General features: G+C 35.3%; 1 protein-coding gene across 1 annotated transcript in view; it reads right to left on the bottom strand.

Annotated features, from left to right (window-relative positions):
* The window catches only part of LOC128671140 (uncharacterized), a 143,200-nt gene that overhangs the window by 11,060 nt on the left and 110,562 nt on the right, over nt 1–21,578 (bottom strand). The window contains 3 exon segments of the mRNA XM_053747368.1: nt 361–501; nt 1,029–1,826; nt 7,579–7,700. Coding sequence (XP_053603343.1) covers nt 361–501; nt 1,029–1,826; nt 7,579–7,700 — 1,061 coding nt within the window.

Raw genomic sequence — 21,578 nt, 5'->3', positions numbered from 1 at the left:
ACAAAATGAGTTATGTTAATTATTCAAAGACCGCGGTTCATGCCACCGGAAAAATCTGTATGGAGATTATTATTATTCGCTTTATTGATTACGTGGACATTGAGACAAAATTTTTATTAATATTACCATAAAAAAATTAATAGTAAGGTAATTAGTAATGTGGGGCAGAGACTTAATTTACCTGGGTTAATTCACATACGTTAATTAAGTATACTATTTCGTTCAATTTGAAAAATAAAAATAAACATTATGATCTGACTAAGCAATAACACACTAGATAAGAATGAAAAAAAAAGAGTTAAGTAGTTACTCTACAAACAAAATAGACTTAACTATGAAAAATACAAAGGTACAAGGTACCTGAAAAAAGTTCCAAGTACTTCTCAACACCATAGTTGTTGGGAAACCTGTAAGCGGGGTCCTTCAGGGCGTCTAGTGTGTGCACCTTTATTCTTTTGATCATGAACGTGATGTTGTCTGGCTTGCCGTCTTGATTGAAATCTGAAAATTAATTGCTATGTTTATTTGCGTCTACGTAACGTCGTGTCTCAATGTTGCTTATGAAGAACCGTGTCAAATATTTGAATTGAGATTCAAATTAATTAAGTAAACTTTTATAAGTTTATTTTACGAGTACTTACAGTACCCTCGGCAGTAAAATATACTTTGATAAAAATATAACAATTGTTTTGTGTAATTAAATGTCAAAAGCATAATTTGAATGGTAATGGTAGATGTTTTTGAGTAAGGTATATCAATGAGTTTTGATAGTAGTGTCTGATAGAAAATTTAAGATTTGACAGTGATTTTATAACCTGCTTGACATCAACACTCTTTGAGAATTCTATTATTGCCTAGCTGCCAAGACTATGCAAGGCTATGTATCCCTTACTCGCCTTATGCGACACATTCCCAAAAGGGTATGGATGGTGTAGTTCAATTGTAGGACGCAACCACACGCCAAGTTCTAGGGCGGGGCCACAACATATAGTGTCTGATATAATATGCATATTGAATATACGTCCTACCTGTAACTTTGTAAATTGCGTTCACTTTTTGCACATGGCGGGTCATAACTTCGATACACGCCTCCTCAGACCCATACCGCTGGAAGAACATATGGTCGGCTTGCAGATACACAAGGCAAGTCGTCTTCCGAGGGTCCACCGTGGCTCTCTTGTTCACGTGGCGGCCATCGTCGGTCCCGTTGGCCGACAACGTACCTATTGGCTCTTTCTTAACTAAATCCTTAGTAATATAAATAGTTTTTTTCCTTTCATCGAGCATTCGTCTCGACTCTTCGGAATCGTATCGTACTTTAGTCACGAGGTTACTTATATCATACTTAGGTTTTGGTTTCTTAGTGCTTGACTCTTTCCTGTCCTTTTCTTCGTCCGTGTTCCGCGTATAAGTGAAATTTAAATCTAAAGGTAATTCGGGATTTTTCTTTGGCTCATCGTCTTGCATCTCGTCTTCCGGGAGCCATCTCTTTTTGCGTCTATTTATTTCGGTGCTCAAGTCTTCTGTGTAATTATTCAGTGTATCAGAAATGAGGTCTTGTAGGTTTCGATGTTCGGTGAAATTGAAGAGTTCGCCGGGGTGTTGTCTAGTATTTTTGATATGGAGGAGATGTGAAGCGCATGGCGACCCTGCTTGCTGAGGGTCCTCCACGTCGGATCGGCGGTAGATGACACTGTGCATGTTAGGATGGTCGACGTTGTACCGGGACAATGGTTCGATGTAGTACTCCTCGCTCGGCGTCCAGATCGTCCCGTCGAACAGGCCGTCAGATGTGATGACGCCATACACGTGCGAAGAATCATCATCTGTCAATGAAATATAAAAGTTATAAATTAAGGAATAGTAAAGTAATATAAATTATATGAATGGAATATAAGAAACCTAAAACGAAAGAAGGTTAGCAACGCTTTGAACTTAACAAGGACTAAATATCTGTTTAGATATGTACTCAATAGCAAATCAATAGCACTTCCGTAAATGAAAGTAATATCAACCGAAATAACCTTTTGAAATACAAAGCACTCAGGGACACATTTATAAATGGCGAACGATATTTTATGCAAACTAATTCGAGGTGCAAAGAGCTCCGGGGCTCAGAATGAATTAAAATCACAACTTGCAGTCGCAGTAGGAGAGAACCGCCCATAAATAACTGTAATTACACCATCTTACCCTCCACCTTCCATTTCATTAATTTTCTGATAAAAGGGAGCATCAACTGTGAAAAACACGGGTGAAGTGTGGGTTTGCTGGAATTTTTAATGATTTTAGGCATTTTTGTCGAGAGTTCCAATATTAATGTTATAAATTGCAAATATGTTGTTTGATGTCAATAGAATAATGTCTGTATTTCTGCCCACTATAATTCCATCCTACACGGGCGGCACCTACCCAGGGTCGCGGATAAAAACTGCATCTAGTTTAGTCTAGATGCTTTATATGCATAGTTTACATGGATATAGATAGTTTAATCACATATCTATTAGGTTAAGTGTATCGTGCTGCCGCATCTGCATTCACCTCATGAAGACCGCACGCAAGACTGAAATTTATTTTCTCAAAGTAGAAATAATTTCATGGGCTTGAACAAAAAAAGTACAATAAATTAGCAAGCCCTGAATAAGTCTACCCCGTTAAACTTTGAAAGTAATTCCATCAAATTTCACTTTGTCACCCGTACCCAGATGGGCCGCCGCATATAAATCCGTTTTATTAACTTCCACAAAGTACAACTTCTTTGAGCCCATGTTTAATTGCTTGTCTTAACGATGTGGAAAACAGCGAATGGCCGTGAATCCGTTTGCGGCTATTAAAACTTCGTTAAGGCTTTTGAAATAGCGCACAACTTGCTAAATATAATTCTGGTCTATTCAGCTTTTTAATTTTTTAAACCTACTTACGTCATAGAGTCATTAGAGTATGTTGTTAATTTTAAAGAGAATAATAAAACGGATTGTCATTTTTAATGTACATAATTACTGCTTAATGACTTAGGCATAAAGGGAGACAAAAAGGGCCTTTAAAAGCCTAGATTATGTGTCATCTTCAAAGAGTTAATCGTTTTCTACTTTAACCTAATGTCCTAAAAATAAGTACGATTATTCGTATGGTAGGCGTAAATAATATTATTACATACATGTTTTTCATTATCATGCCATCATGCATCGCAAAATTAGTTATTAGATTTTTTTCATTCATGTGCGTCTACTGCATGTTATAAACACAGTACAATAAAGAGTACTGTAGTTTAAGCTAGATAACAGATAAAATGGTTTATGTTAAACTAAAGGCGTGCATACACCGCACGCGTATCGCACGTGTACACGCGCGGTTGTATAGAATTGTAATGCATGCAATTGTGGTGCATGTATAGCGCACCCACCGAATTCCTACCAAAAGTGGTGCACCGGCGGACGTTAGTCTCATGGATAGCTGGTATGCCATAACAACTAGTACGTAATGTAATTACAAAACAAAGGCTGTGTGGTCGCGGGAACCAGGTGATGCTGTCACAAAGATAACGGCGATGTTACTGTTACAAAATAGGTGACTCCTCGGAACTAAACTACACATAACGGTTTTATTGTTTTCTTTACAGTGTGTTTCTTTTTAGTGTACCTACCTAAACCTAAGTACTTAAGTGTATGCTTTTATGAAAGAGCGGGGTCTCCTGGCACAGGCTTGCACGCTTAAAAGGAGACTCCAATCACATCCTTATTGTATCATGTGTTTTAAGTAATAAAGAATTTTGAATTTGACAGTGCACTTCATTTGATCATATGATCATGATGAAAACTTTTCTTAATAAAATAAAAGTCAGTGAAAGTGCCGCTACAAGTAGCATGGTTTGATTCTTCACGATTTTTTCTGCTGGAACGCTATTGAACTTTTCAGTTACATGTTTCTCTTTGAAACCTATTAATTTGACAATGGCAATATTGGTTTTGTTCTAAAAATCCAGACATTCCTCGAAGCCACCTTATAGTTGCGCTCGCGATAGAAATATTCGAGTGAGCTTCAAGGAATAGTTAATTAAGATGCGTTTCGAGCACAGGTTTCGAGAAATATTTCTTAAAATCTTTCAAACTACATTCACGATAGCGAAAGAGAAAACATTATAGCAGAATAATCGAGGTTCAGTTGCGATTTAGCTGAATTTATTAGCGTGATCGGGAGCCAGAACTAAGTATTTCAAGTTACAAAGGTAAAGTAGATTGTTACTTAGCTTCCAATAGTTAAAAGCAAAGTTCTATGCCGCGGTTAGTAAATTGTAATATTTATGAACACGGGAGGGATGCATTCCCATTACTCCCGCATTCAATCCCGCGGGATTGATATGCGGGATCGTTTAATTATACCGTTAATGTATTATACTGGCTATAAGGCGCGATTACTTGCGAAAGATTACAGGTATGACTGGATGCATAAAGCCCAAACCGACGACAGTGGCACACCTTGGGGGAGGCCTATGTCCAGCAGAGGACTATATAAGCTGATGATGATGATTGATCAATACCGCGCGGATCATGCATCTTCGATTATGCATAATTTTGAAATTATGTTTTACATTCTAATTTTTAGAGGTTTTTAATGTATTTCTAAAATAATTTTATTTGTGTAGGTACTAGTAATCGCTCTTATTAGATCTTAATATGGAAATGTTAGGCTTGATGCCGAACTACTAACTTTTATATAATTTTACCCTTATACGAATTTAAGTTTGATATTTTAAATTCAGTTTTATTTTGACTAGATTAACAAATGAAATCGTAATTTTCTCTTACATAGATGTTATTACGTTGACCGCGGGATCCGTGATGAGGACAGCCCGTTTTGCGGGATTGCAATCCCTAGTACGCAGTGTTCCGGCTTTAGCCGCTTTAGTGCACAATGATTTTACTTGAACTCATGCTCAACTAGTTAGCTACCTCAAAGACTTTACTTTAGACATATAGTAGGATTACTAGTCGTGTCAGGAAATAGTAGTATAGGTGCTTTATTATATCTATTAAGTTCAGATTTTGAAATAAGAGCTACCTATTTAAATAATAATACTCAAAAACGCACGTCGACAGCTTTCATCTCTCTTTATTCTGCGAATCTGTAATGCGAATGAGCATATTGCCAATTGCTTTTACAGTCATAAAGCATTGGAGTCCAGGATCCGTTTTCGTATATTTTTTTGTCATCTCTAAATCTATATTTCAACCACCAGACCACAGATTATAATAATAGTCAAGGGGCGACCGAAACAAGATAAACGCGCGCTTTAATTCTGCTAAAACAAAAACTTAATAAAGCGATTTTAATCCTTCCTACAACAACAGGAACTCAAATTTAGAAAGTTGCCGCCAAAAAGCAATTTAAATGTTGACTCTTACTTAAAATTAAAAGAAAACCATCACCGGGGCCATAAGGCGATTAAGGAAAAGATTTAATTTTCTAAAACTACCGACCTGTAATTAAGGAAATTGTTTCGCCTCGATTGAAAAGCCCAAATCCGGGGTAAACTTTTGAAATATTAAATTAAACACAGTGCGAAAAAAAATAATCTTGCAAGAATCAAAATAAACTTTAATTGGATTTTTTGTTGGCTTGTTCCATGTATTATATATAGGAACTCGCAACTAAGAAAGAAAGGTTTAAAAATAAAGTGTAACTCGTTTGGCAACTCGCGGAGAAGTGACCTGGAATAATGGATAATGATTGTGAGGGCGGTGAATAAGAAGAGGTCGATTATGTAGAAGAGGGAAGGTAACAGCCGGCTTCGTGTCATGCAAAGAGGTTGAATTGGCGCCAACTATGACCCGATATGATGTGACGACTGATCTTCCAAGGATAAAACACTCGTAAGATACTCGTTTGAAAGGGAAATTCGATTACACTGAATTATATCTACATATGAATGAACGTAAAAAACCTAATAGGGACTATCAGTATACAATACATTAAAGAATTTAGTGAGCCATTAGGGTTCGTCTATTAATCACACGAGGCTTAAAAGGGGGGAGGAGATTAAAAAAAATCACTAAATATTACCAGGGGTTAGGTGGGGTGTATTTATTTATTTTTTCGTCAAACGCCCGATTTCATAGTATCCTGTAGTTAAACTATGCTATTTTGCATTCTGTCAAAAAGCTCGTATGAGTGACTGATTTGGTGTTTACAATCGCTATCTTATATGGATCTAATGTCTCTACTGTATACTGTAGTCGCTGTCATATCTCAGTGAAATATAAGAGCGTAGTCCCTGCCGCTTCTAGTTTTTGGCCAACGCGACATGCCTGCTAATAATCCACAGTGCCAAACCATTTTGACGTATTTTTTGGAGTCACTTAATATTCCCGCGCCATTCCACGTAGGTAGAGGTTAGCCGTCGTTAGAGGCTTTCGGCGTCCTAGATCTTTGCAATTTTATGGATTCTGAGTACATTTATGTAACATCGAGGATAAACATAGAAAGCAAATTGTTCTCAGAAACTTAATATTTCCATTACGTGCATGAAAATATCTAAAACAGACTAATATTTTTATGATTAAGTCAACTTTGCTATTTTACTTTTGTAAGTCTTTAATTTTATCCACAGAATTTACTTTTTGAAGGTTTAGTTCAGACAATATTCCTTTGATTCCAAAGACAAAAGCTTATGAAAAAAACCATTTGATCGTTTTAATATCTAAAAAGTCTTCAGTGGTGCAAAATTGGAAATTAAAGTAAGAATATCAAAGGGGAGTTTTTAATAAAACTTGTCAATATTATTTGTACAATTACTTCTGAATTTGTATTTATGTTTCGCGAGTTAGAATTGTTAGAACATTGTGACATTTTTCACATTGATCGATTTCGAGGCAACCCGCGAGTCATTACGCACGACAAGAACGACGTGTCCAAAAGTGTGTGATTTTATTTTTGTCATTATCTTTGAAAGCATTTTTTATCACATTATTTTTTTCATTGGTATTTCTAATAATATAGGGGCCTTCAAATAGTCACAAGAATAAAAATTAGCTAGGATAAAATTAGCATCTATTTAATGGTCGGAAAATATGCATGTCACATTCACTAGTCCCAGTAGTTGACTTGTCAACTGGAAAAACAGGACTCACCATTTCGCTAACGTTTCCAAAAAATTGTCTTTTCACAAGTAATATGTAATAGTAATATGGTCTTCAAACAACCATTAACAGTTTATTAGGGTACTTGCTAGTGGACTTGACCAATAAATCGACTAGTTTGAATTTGAACTATCCTAACAAGCCTGGAGGATATTGAATGAATCACTCAACTGAAATTAAGTTTGAATCGGATTGATATTAACGATTATGTTATATAGTGATTACTTTCGTTAAGTTTTCCATTAGCTTTATGAATTTTGTACCCGCTCCTAATAATAAGCCAATTAGTTGATACATTTCTGAGACCTTCTGAGAAGTTATGCTTTAGAAACTATCTTTAGGATAGGGAAAATGTATGGTTATTTGATAAGAAGGACGGGTTTGTTCAACACAAAGTAAATAAGAATGAGTCTAGTAAGACATTACATATTTGGACACGTACCTTCGAGCTTGCCAGAGTAGACCTGTCCAGTGTTGAAGTCGACTGGTCCACTGGACGACTGGAACTGGACGCCGTCAGCAAACACTGAGCTGGGATCCGGCTGCAGCACCAACTTGAATTCCCTGGAACAATGAAATAGCTTAAAATATCTTCTAACAATGTTGAAAGTTGTTCACATAGATAACTTTGTATATTTGTGACGCATGAAAATCTGATCAGTAGTCATTTTGAGATTAGAGGGGGGTTAAAGACGAAGAAAGCTAAGAAGGTCATAAATTGTCCAGATTAATAATTAACTATCTCCTTGTATGACTACAGAATGGCTGAAGATGAGAGGCATAGAACTTGGATTCTTCTTCACTTACAAAAATAGAATGCAAACATTTAGGTCACTGAAAAATATTTGCTAAATATGTACATATAAGTACAATTGTACAAGGACAGTATATAATACCAGTTACTGAATTAGTCTTGACTTAATTCTTATTTATTTATCTTCCCCGTTATTCATAAAAAGGTTTACTTTAAGCTAATGCATATTTTAAACTAAAAAAAATATTTTGTCACCATCGCACCTGGCACAAGAGACAAAATAAACTTTAGGATATTTGACCCCTGTAGACAGCACTTATACATAAACATTGCAAGATTTAAATTTATAATAATTTTGTTATATAATACTTGAAAAGATCCTAGAATGTAGCGATCAATACAAAATATATAAAATACAATTTTGAAACATAGTTATTTTAGCAAAATGCTAACAGTCACGTGGTCGCCATATATTAAAGTTACCGTCTGATTTATTAGCCATTACGCTGCGCTTCACATTTTAATACCCAGAGTTTGAGCTTCCTCGCCGTGCTAAATTATACTTAAGGTACCGGTGGAAGTACTCGAAAAAGCATTTAGCAAAAGTTGTGGGAAAATATTGGCTACTTAAATACCTGAGGGAAAATAACAATAATCAAGGAACAGCTTTATGTAAAAAATATAAGTTCTTAAAAAGTGGTACTAATTTGTTTACACACCAGTTTTCACAGTATTTATTGTTTAATTTTGTAGAAAATAAATAAAATATTAGGTAAAACCTGTATTCGAAAGCAAAACGTTTATTGAAACAAAGTTCCATCCAACCAATTTCGTAGTCTATTTTAATTTATATATATCGCTGTAAAATTATATTGCTGTATAATAAGAGGTTGATTCTGTATTGAAAGTGTAGAAATCCCAAGGTAATCAGGATCTCTTTTAGGCCACTGTTCATTTGGCCTCTTCCGAGATCTCGAGCGTGCGTTATCTTCCAAACATCTTGTACCTTTGACAGGTGCAGAGAATGTTGTGAGGGTTAGATGAAAGAATAAAGAATGCGGTAGCCTTTTTTGGTGAAATATAAGAGGAATCTGACTACAATAACACCTAGTTATTCCATTGAAAACACCGATCTAAACTCCATTATTTTACTTAGCGGTTCAATTCGGGCGTTTGTACTTGTGAGAAATAATTTGTTTATTTACAATGTTTATTTGTTTTTATGAAAAAGTGCTCTAAATGGAATGATAGCTGGTATTCGATTGAAGTTTGGCTCCTCAAATTGGTGCTCTGAGCGGAATACTTTAACTAAAATTAGCAATTCAGAACTTAATTTTGTTGTTCTGAAAATACCTTGTTGACCGACTACATGCAGCGACCGTCATTATATAACACACATCGATTGTAGTGACATCACTACACGCGACCTATATCAGCTTTTTAATTCTAGAAGATACAACTTACAAGCAAGTTATGTGAAGTCACGAGCTATTTTTATGAATCTAAACGATTTTTACAAAATATATTTTGTTTCTTAAAACATGTATTTCTACTGTAATTTATTTTGTGAACGATCCATAGATAAGACATATGAAACATTACATCACGTTTTTCTTTTTTCTAGTCTAATGTTTTATTTATTTTGTTTTATTACTTTGAACAAGATGCTCTTTAGTTTACTAGTTTACTAGGAAATTATCAAACTGGAATGGACTATACAAAGAGGGAATGAGACAAACTGTACCGAATGAAATTATATTGTAGTTTCAACTCTATTATGACAACTTCTAACGACATAACTTTACGGAGGAAAAACGTGGCATCGGTAAATAGGTTTTGATGTCGGCCATTGAAAAATGTGCACTGCCGGCGGAGTTTAGAGAAAAAGAAACGGAATGGTAATAATATATAATTCAAATTCAAATTTCTTTATTCAATTTAGGATGATGTACATCACTTATTGACGTCAAAAAAATACTTAAACTAAGTCTACTGCCGACTTCCAAAGCGCAGGTGAAGATAATTTATTATTAATTAAGTCTATTGATATTTGTCGATTAAATTACTTAATTACTGCTTATATACCATGCAAGGGGTAATTCAATGAATAATGTACAGCATTATTCTAGGAATAAGATATATTTTTCACTTCACACATATTAAACGCATGGATTCCAACAATTCCAAGAGGAAGGCGAAGGACGTTAATGACTTTAAGGCGTTTGACAAAGAATGGAGAAAAAGGACCAAAGGGATGCTTGGAAGAAATTAGATGAGGATTTTGCCTAGCATTGGGACATCGCTACCAAAACAAATCTCTTTTTAATTTCATATTCGATTCGTCTACTGAGGAAACACATAATTTATAGAAAAGTTGTCTCATAAGAATTGATTCTGTAAACACACATGATGTCAAACGAAGTTAATTGGGAAGCTATTCGATCAATTAGAGGAAAGCCAAATGAGAAAAAATATACTTTTTCTCATCTTAGCTAAGCCCACCGCAGTGGGACATTATTGATTCATTATAAAAGTATTACCTTAATTGGATTATTCATTATTTATAGAAAATATGCCGTAAAAATATACTTTATTTCTATCATACCGCAACAAATCCATACTGATCCACATTAACATTATAAATTGAATGTTTCGCTTTTACAGCCAAACCGCTGGACCAATTTTAATGAAATTTGGTATGCATGTAGTTAAAGGCCACCCTTCAAGCATAGGACAAATTACTATGATGGGGTTGAAAAAACACGCGGGCGACATAATTAGGCCGACCTGGCATGGTCTCGATGGTTCAGTGATTAACAGCACTGTCCCAGATAAACAAGGGCGTGGGTTCATTCCCGCTCGATTCCAAATTTCTTTTGTCACATTCTTCTTCATAGTCGTATTCCTCATGGCTGAGGGTCGTGGTCATGGTTATTTCACACACAAGTTAATAATAATAATCAACCAGTGTGCAGGTTTCCTCACGATGTTTTCCTTCACCGGAAGCAAGTGGATTTAAACTAGGTACTATACATGAGTCAGATTGGTATACAAACGCATGTGACATGAGTAGGATTCGAACCTGGGACCTTTCCATCCACACGGGCGTCTTAACCATTACACCACCACCGCTTTTCATCACATTACTATTTTCAAAAAAGTCTGTATATGAAATTATCACTATTATATTATTACCCAGTCTCAGAACTATGTTAGTATAACGTAAACATCTCGGCGCCACGGGAACTCTATTGTTACAGGGATTCATAAGTTGATTAACGATTTAATTACCTGAGTTAAAGCGGTGGGTTCACCGAAATTAACAGGAGGCTTCACCTTAATTTCAGATAATGCGTCATACCGCCAACCTCTAAGTTGTTTAAGGGAAAATGAAGACTTTCTCTGAAAAGCGAGGATTAGCATAGCGTTACAGTTTAGTTTACTAGACTTTGCAGTTTAAGCAGTAATATTGGCTACTTTCAAACTAGTTACTAACTTAATCTTTGTGATTTCTCCATATATTTATATCTATTTATTTATAAATTGGTGGCAGAAACTGTCTATCTTTATTATAACACGTTAAACACAAATGTTTATATTTACTTAATTATCATTTGTGAAACGATCTAACTTTACGCTAGTTTGTGTTTCAGATTATAATTTGAGCGTAGGTTTAAGTTAGTATACATTTGCGAGACTTTTGGTTTAAAACTTTTGATCGGTTTGATATAAAACTAATACCTTTGTATGTGGGTTTCATTATACCGAACATTGAAATTAATAAGTTCTCTTTTATTCAAAATAGTTTCTCTCTTCAAAAGTCCATCTCGCTCTAAGAGTCTATCTCTACGTAAAAAAACCTTAAAATTCTGAAGACTCAGCAGTAACCGGCCGCCTACCTGACGTTAACCCTCCTTGGAAATGTTATTGTAACCTAGGCTATATGTCCCTTAGCCGACTCATACGACATTCACTACATAAGAGCAACATCAGTTTATTTATAATAATAAATTATAAAACTAAGATTCATTTAAATATCAACTTTCGCTGCCGAGGAACTTGCATTAAGAAAATATGCTACATAACAGAAAAGCAATTTAGTTATATGGAAAAGTAACTGGATTACAGCGGCCGGCGCTGGTTCTATCCTGGGATCAGGGCTGGCTTCTGTTTTCTGAAATATGACTTGATTAGATGGAAATTATTGCGTTAGCTCTGCGAGCGTTGTAGCTAGAAATGAAATAATAAATATTATTACCACTATTAAACCATAGCACAGTCTGTGCTGGTTTCAAGCCTAAGTTATTTGAATAAATTTAAATAGATATAGTGAATAGTTAGGAGGTTAATGGCGTAGTGGTAACGCGCTCGGCTTGTAAAACTATCACAATAGTGACGATTAGACACTCTCACAATGGTCGGTCATTGGATGGGTGACCAAAAATTTTTTATCTTCAGCTTCTCCGTGTTGATCCCGGTTGTATTTGCAGTTGTTAAAGCCCCTATCCATCCATAAGGAGGCCTGTGCCCTTGTAGTGGGTCGCATAAATTACTGATGATGAGTGACTAGTGATAATGTTCCACTTTTATGGTTACACTGTACATCAAAATCATCACCGCACTTCGCAGATCTTATCTTAAAAAGTTTATTTGTTAGACAAATTAAAAAACTCCCGACTTTCAATATTCATTTCGCTACAACTTTTGAACGGCTGAACCGATTTTCATGAAACATGGCTAAGAACACTCGGGATAAAATTATCTAATATAAAAAAAGCTAAACGAAAATCGGTTCATCCGTTTGGGAGCTACGATGCCATATACAGATACACAGACAGAGACGTTAAACTTATAACATCCCTCTTTTCGCGTCGGGGGGTTAAAAACAATCCATTTGCTAACAGTATTCTATTCGTTAATCCATAACCCTAGATTAATATAGTAAAATAAAATAATTTATGTTCCTGTGTAGCTTGAAATAAGACTAGAATTACACGGGACGTAAATTATGAGAGCATGTGATCGTAATTAACTGGATATGGAGCAGGCGTGTTGAGCACAGAATTATGACTATCACTAGCTGTGCCCTGCGGGCATCACTCATGTGGGAAATTCGGAAGGACATGTTTGGTCGGGGTATGTAACCTACAAATTGACAAACTTATCTGGCACCGTGAGAGCGTCGCTAATGTTTGATAAATTTTACAGACAATTGTCTTTTGAAAGTTACTTGATCACCGGAAACTTTGATCTTTTAAGTAGAACTTGAAATCGATGGTATATTTTATTAAATCTGTTTTTTCGCTCGTCTATGAACTGTCATGTCAGTTTATAAACGAGTGACAAAACACGTGACTTCTGTTTTTTTTTTTGCATTTTATATCAACACATTTTAACATTTGTTTCAAAATGACATCTCATCGAAGCGTATTCCTGGTTATTGCCGCAGCAGTTAAGCGGCGGAACGGAGGGTCCTCCCTTTTTCCATTCCACTGGGCATGTCTTCGGCATTCTTGGTAGTTACATAACCGAACGTTCTAAAAAAATATATCATCGTAATGAATTCTATAATTATAGGTTTAATTATTTATATATACCATAGCTGCTTTATATCTATGTCGGTTAAGTCTCGCGTAGTCGTGTATAATATTCACGCCTTTCCAGTAGATTAGCAAGTTAATAACCCTCGAGGGATTGACTTAAACGCAAATTAAACGTTATCGTTTTCATACGATTTAACTAGTTGTGCCTCACGATTGCGGTTCTATGTTAGAAACGTTGATTTGTCGTTGACAATCTATTTCTCTACAGTCATGGGCGTGTCCGTGTATGCCTATGTGAATTGGTATATGACTTGTAGTAAATATTCGTAGGTGAATAATTATTTTAGCGCATTTTCAATTTTTTATCGTTTTTATATAACACTAGCGGCCCGTCCCTGTTTCGCTCGGGTAAAATCATAATAAATTATAAACCTAAACCTTCCTCTCACACTATCTACTAATTATTAATAATATCAATACAAAAATCTTTCCCGTAGTTTTTGAGTTTATTGTGTTCATGTAAACAAACAGACAGTCGACGCGAGGGGGATTTCTTTTTATAATATGTAAGGTTTATGTTATATTACGTTTTTAAATAATGATGGCTGGCAAACTAGAAATAAACTTTATTTGCTTTAAAATATTCCCAAAGCAACAATGACAGATGTGAGATTGGGGAATCAACGAAAAGCGGGAAACTCAAATTATATTTACATCTCGTCCCGTGCTCGCCCTTATTTGGCCGTGGTATCTGAAAAGTCTGAAGTTATTAGCGAACGCAATTTCCAAAAGCCATTAGTCATCTGCTCCCAGGGGCTCCCTGTCTGTTGGTACAGGAAAATATTAGGCCCTATGCACACGGAATAATTGTCTGATAAGAAGCCGGATGTTTCTTGTATCGGTAGTTTTTTGTTGATTAATTGATATCTCGTTATATCGAATGTTGTTTTTTAAAGCAAGATTCGATACACGACTTAGCACAGCTTATTGGTGAAATTAAGAGAATTTTAGCAATTCGCAACACTTGGCTCTGCCTACCCCGTATGAGATTAAGACGTGAATAAATAGGTCGTACAGCTTAAAAGTAAATTTGATTTTTGATACTTGCCTCTTTACAATTTATCTATTCAATCAATCTTCTTGAAATTTTGCAGACATATAGTTAGGAGTACAGAGAAGGACCTAGGCTCTCATTACGGAAAAAAATAGGTACTGATCCCGTTGGAAAATTACGCGGTCGAAGCCGGCGGGTACATAATATGCTGGCAGGTCTCCATAATGCCTGCTGTCACAACACAGTTAATATTTTATGCACATGTCTGGTCACGTGGACACGTCGCACGCAGCCTCAGCATTTACCTGCATTGTAAACTGGGCTTTAAGTGCATCGAGGCATGACCTGATTTCAGCCTATGATTCGGTAATGCGCCTTCCTTGTAGCATCCTTGTCTTCTGCAGTCATGTAGTTCGCTACACATGCTGGTAACTAGCTAAACCCCGGGGCGTAAATGCTTGAGCTAAAATTAATGTTATATAATTTTTGTACGCGGCGGGTAGACATAGTACAATTACAATGAACAATTTCTTAAAAATTTTCTTAATGATTGAGTTTATATGTATGATTTTCTTATTTGTATAAATGGTCTTTCCAACCTAATTAAAATCTAGGAATTATCACAGTAATCTTAAATATCTTTGTCAAGCTTAATAGGGTAAATGACAAGGTTATTTACCCTATTAAGGAACTTGAAAAAAGGAATAAAATAAACAGTAAAATTTCAGCAATAGTTTGGGTTCGATTGCCCCAGTCAACTTTGATGTCAAATTTAACCTGCGCGCCGCCGCCATTGTTCAGATAAAATTGCGTACTTGTACAGTCAACAGCACATCAACCTACCAAAATTCATTGCAAACTCGCCGCTATTTCAGCGCCATAGAGTTTCATGCAGGGTAACTTGATGTGCTGTTGACTATACGCAGGTTAAAATTAACGTCAAAATTTACTAGTGCTACGCGCCTTCAAAATGTTTCACTTTATCTGTCTCATGGCGTTCGAGTGTTCAATTAATTTATTGAAACTTCATCACCATCATGCTTCATCCATTTTAATGTTCCCAATGCTGGGGCACTGGCCTTCCTTATAGATGAAGTCATAGTCATCTAAATTATACATATAAAATATTACATAATAGTTGACTATATATTGACGAGCAGTGGAGTGGAATATAAAGAACAAAGAACTAATAATGAGCAAAAACATCTACATATTCTATACATTAACTGGTTATGCGTTAAAAAAATAAGACTTAAATTTTATCAGCTTCATTTGAAAACTAAAGCACTGAAAATTCAACAAAGTAATTCAACTGCGAGAAGTCTGCGATAATAATGGTGATTGTTGACATAAACTTTGATGTCTTTTTACATTATGAATATTTAAATCTGTCTCCGAAATTGAACATAAATTTTAATAAATGCACACCTCTGTTTTCAGCCAACTTTCAAAGCGGACCCTGGGCTCAGACTCTTTGCGCCTGAGGAAGAAACCGTGAAGACTCAGATGAGAGAGAGGTAACAAAACTTTGATACACAAGTAATCTTAAGATCATAGATTAAAAACTGCTTAATAATTTCTTTAATATAAAGATGCACTAAGTTACCCTTTTTTGCAATGAATTTGGATAGGTTGATGTGCGGTCGACTGTACGAACTATTTGTATCTTTTGTCAAATATAAAATTAAGATCCAATTCCACTTCGCATTATACAGTATTAGATGGAATTTCAATAAAAGTTTTGAACAAAGAGGTCATTTAACCGTCAATAACGTACCCCAGGGTACAAAGGCGAGTTACACAAATAAAAATATTTGAGTAAAACAGTCGTAAACAAAAGTTTTATTGGCGTTAGATCTGCGTTAATCCGGCGTTTGGGGAAACTTGGCGACATTGTTAAGAGTTCGGGATTGTCGGGGCGTCTTTCTGTTAGGGCCGCGAAATACAATTAAAGTTGTGGTCAGTTTGCCTCCCCCTCCCCACGCCCATGCTTGGGTCCATATCCAGCATACAAAAGATGTTGGAATGTCTTTTTTTGCGCACAAACAGCTAACAATCATTGAGATCTGTTTCAAAATTAATGATTTAAGAAGTTAATGTAAAAAAATATTTTCAGGCACTGTGAACATGCCCATCCTGCCCGCAACGTTGGATCCGCGCCTGCCCCTCCACTGCTTAGTGGCGAAGTGGACAGTAACACTGTTCCACCTCTTACTGTTTGATTGACTCTCAATTACTCAGAGACAGAGCTTCCGCTGTAAATTATGAAGCAATTGAAGGATTTGGTTTCAGTTTATGGTCGTATTTCCATAACGAGTTAGCAGAAGTAGAAATCTGAATAAATTATATAAACTTATTGTTAAAAATAAGATTTCAATATTTTTAGTTTTTCACACAGCTCTTAATTCATTACCTACATTACAGTCATAAATAAACTTTAATCAGAAAATTAATTCTGTAATAATGAATTTGCTTCCACGGCATTATGAAAATAATTTACATAAAGTGAATACATAAAATATTCATTGCACTTAACTGGGCTTTTTGTCACGAATCAATAAAACGTAGTGTGGTCATTGAATTCGGTTTAAACTATAATAACATATGCATTACTGTTCGAAATCAGTTTTAAAGTGGCTTATAGAATCAAATCTAGGTTCAACATTTAAATAATAACTACTAATATTATTAGAACTGCTGAACCGATTTTAATTAAATTTGATATAGATAGACGTATATATCCGAAGCACTGACTTCGGGTTTCTCAAAAGTCAACTTTTGAAGGCGTGAAAATTTGAGTAAAAACATCCATAACACATTGTCCGCGGGCGGAGCCGCGGTCAGTAGGTAGATAGTACTGAAATAAAATGGCGCGTCAACCTTCGTTATGAAAGGGGGTGGAGTTAAACCAGGATTCCCATTTCTACATAAAAATTTTAATCTTCCTGAAATCCAGAGTCCGCGTCCTAACTGAGGTACAAATGCGAAAAATCATTGTGACGCGTAATGTAAAATTATCAAACGGTCTCTTTAATCTGAGCGTTTTCTCGGCTTCTTCTATCATTCTTCCACGGCTGTTACGTGCAGTATCGGATAGAGCCAAGGGGCAGTCCTACTTTTACTTCTACAACCTCGCACGGGTTTTAAACTCCTTAGTAGTAACCAAGCCCGTGTACCAGGACCGGGCGAAACGGCATGGTCGAAATTTATGCTGTTGGGAATCGCATTATAATCAACAAATCGTCTAACGAGACGCATAGAGTCACACCGCGTCCTGCAGCGCTCAGGCACTCGGTGAGGACGCCGGATGAGCTCTGGAGATTAGGTGCCTCTGTACAGTTTGCCCACGGATGATGGGGGTGCACGACACGCAAACAATTACGGTTAAGTAATTAACTACAACTTTAATCAACATGTGGTGGTCGGCAGTGGACTAAATTCATAGAATGCCGGGTAACGGAGTACTATTTATAATTAAGTAATTTTACGTTTACGTACGTCGAACTCACCTCTATGTGGCGGTAACATAATAAAACAAAATATATTTATTGACAAAGTTTCTTACAGCTAAGTTTCACAAAGTATATTCTGACAAATCAGACAGCAATTTCGCAATCTATATCTAACTAAACTGATATAATATAGCTGAAGATCATTGTTTACGGACATGTAACCATATCATTTGGTAGCCCATTTTTGCGAAGATATGATTTGACTTGATCTCGTTGTCAAATCCTAACGACACGCAAAGAAGACGCACATATAGCATAAATTGTGCAGTTGCCATCAACTCATAAAAATGTATAATAAAATAATATTCTCCAAATGTTGTATGAGTGAGTAGAGGTGACCGCATGTTTCTAAAAAAAATCTTATAATACAATTGATCGTAGTATCGTGTTTCATTATGAGAATATATATATACATTTGATTTGTTTGCCCCAGCAAATTGGTATAAGATCGCGCTAATCTGTGACATCACCGAAACGATATAAATAATTATAAATAACACCCTTTGACACACGTAGAAGAAGGGTTCTTTAAATCTCTCATTCATGTGAAACTCGAAACTTCATACTTCATATTTGCAAGCAAAAACTGCCCGCATTAGTTGGACGTTAAGTGAATACTTTCGTATGAAGGAATGTCTTTTTCAAGAATTGGATAAAAGCGCTTGCCAAAGAAATTATCGTACGTTACAAAGTAAGTGGGGGCAACACGGAATTGGATTGTTTCCTGTTCTGCATGTATTATTTAATGCTTTGTGCAATGTTATTTCCTGATGATGTTCCTTTTCCATTTGTCGGATCCTTTTTTTGAAACTCCTCAAAGAAAACTATTCAGGATGGCGACAGATGTTTCCAAATTCTATTCCGACTTTTTTGTCCATGACACATGCAAACAGGTGAAGAAACTCGTGGAAGAAGCCAAATACAATACGAAATTTAAATATGATTTCGTAACATAACATGTAAATTTCGTAATTCTACTTAATATTATAAATGTATGTTTGTTACTCTTTCACGCAAAATCTACTAGATGGATTTTTATGAAATTTACATGTATATAGATACATACCGTGTACATTAAGAATATAAGCTAGAATAATACATAGGCTACTTTTTACCCCGAAATTCTTACGGGAGTGAAGCCCCGGAACGCAGCTAGTATAATATAACAGTAAGTTGCAAGTACAATAAGTAAGTAAATGGTCAAAGAGAATCATGAACCAGGATTCAGACTTTTTAAAGGTTTACAATAATAAAGATAATTTTAAATTTATACTTTTTTATTACACGCTACTTTTTGCCCAACTGAAGAGCATCTATTTACATACCAGTATGTCTGAGCTTCCCGCTCGCTGTGCGACTGCGACGCCTAAATCACAGCCAGCAGCAGCCTTAATTTAAAATTAAACACGACCGGGTCTTTGCGTTAGCTCTTTATGATTTTTAATGATCACGTTAAGTACGTTAAATGTAGCCTACATTTAACGTACTTAAAACGAAAGCTCTTTGTTAGAAATCATTTCCAATTTAAATATTTATGAGCTTTTGTTCATTTATAATGTACTTAAATATAGACCTTTTAAAATTAAACTTTTTATTAAACATTCCATAATCTATTTATTAATATATTTATTTCCAAAATAAATAACACATGAAAAATTAAACTACTGCAAATCTTAAGAAATAAGAACAGTAAATAACGAACAGTGCTACGTCGTAGACAACGGCTACGAGCAGCTACGAAAAGCGGCTCGGAGCTCGTAGCACCGCTACGGCAATGAGATATTGCACTATTTATTACAGTTTATCGGTAAATTTAATTGAATTTCAGTAAGTCCATATGTGCCGGCGGAGTCGCAAGGCGTCCCAGCTTAGCTACATATGCAACGACGCAACGGGACGCAGCGCGAAATATTGCCGCGTGTTATCGCGTTAAGATTTGGTACCATAACGTCGCAACGCGTCGTGTAGTATTCAACAGTGCAGTTAGGACGCCGGGTAAGGCCAAGTTACACAAGGCCGATCTTGGGAACAATGTTTCACTAAATCAGGTCAAATGTTAGAGGCTATACGAATTTCACCGACCATTTTAAACTATTTTCTCAGCCGTTTATTCTTTATACTAGTATGAAAATATTTATTATATTTGGAGAAGTTGCGAGCAGTTATAGGTTTAAGTTATGCTAGCGTTAAAATTTATGGACTTAACAATTTGAATTCACTTATTAAAACAAATTTGAAAATGAATTCATCACAAATTGAATTTGAGAAAATTACTGACGTCTGCGACCGTAAAATCAACGCAATCTTGGAAACTAAATTTGCCTTAATTTGAAGGGGCCCCACCACTTAATTTATCTGCAAATTACGCTATTAAGTTAGATTTAAAACCGTTATCTTGGTCACCCAGTAGTCGCGATCACTATTTGTAAAAAAATGTGTTCCATGGAAGTAATAACCAATTTGTATTTAACTATACAACAAATGCGTAGGTCTTTATATTTGTTACTATTTGAAATGATATTAATAATATAATAATATATATTATATATATATATATATATATATATATATATTAATATATATATATATATATATAATTATTATAATAATTATAATATATATATATATATATATATATATATATATATATATATATATATATATATATATATATATATATATATATATATATATATATATTATAATTTATTTATCACTTCACATATTATGCAGTTATAATTATTTTTGTTTCTATGAATAAGTATATAAAATATTTATATACATAGAAATTTATTTAATATTTCGCTATAATTTTACCTCAGTGCACAGTCAAAGATGACGGACACAAGTTGAATCCTGCTAATGCGAGATTTAATTAAATTTTTCCCCATGAAAGTTTAAATAACATAAATCGTTTGGTTGGAGTATAGCTTTAATTTAAAAGCGACGATGCATACCACAAACAATTAGGGTAGCTTTCCATAATGGATCCTTGCAATCAATCATCCCTTAATTAACTAACATAACAATGTTATCTTATCAACTTATCAGAGGCTGCAATTATCCTAATGGATCACGGGAGAGCTGAGAAAAATCATAGGAAAGTTATTAAATCATTATAAGGATATTGAAAATTGTGAAAAATGTTGGAACTATTCGTTAAGAAAAATGTGAAACTTTATTAAACTCTATCCGCACCACAGAACTTTCAATGATGAGAAAAACTAACATAATGACAATAGAAATGCAAAAATCAATAATTTTTTTGAAAGGACCTGCAGGCCTGGCCTACCATCAACTTTTACAGAACGATTCCAATGCAACTCAGTTCAATTTGAGAACCTAAAATGAATCGCATTCATACAAAAAATTAAGTCGATGGTACGAATTTGCGATGCAGATCAGTTTAAGTCGTAAAGTGGTTCGCGTTAAGAGATGATGGTAAGGCCCCAGCCCTTTTTATAAAATTAACAAGAGAAAGAGGAGCCCCGAAGAGATCACGTAGCACGGACTTCATAACACGACTTTAGACGTGCTTCTAAATATGTTTTGCAGGTTGTACGACGTGAGACAACGTCT

The sequence above is a fragment of the Plodia interpunctella genome, chromosome 7 (genome assembly GCF_027563975.2).
Source record: "Plodia interpunctella isolate USDA-ARS_2022_Savannah chromosome 7, ilPloInte3.2, whole genome shotgun sequence".
Lineage (NCBI taxonomy): Eukaryota > Metazoa > Arthropoda > Insecta > Lepidoptera > Pyralidae > Plodia > Plodia interpunctella.
Note: the sequence above shows the minus strand (reverse complement) of the source record. Positions and strands in the feature narration are given on the sequence as shown.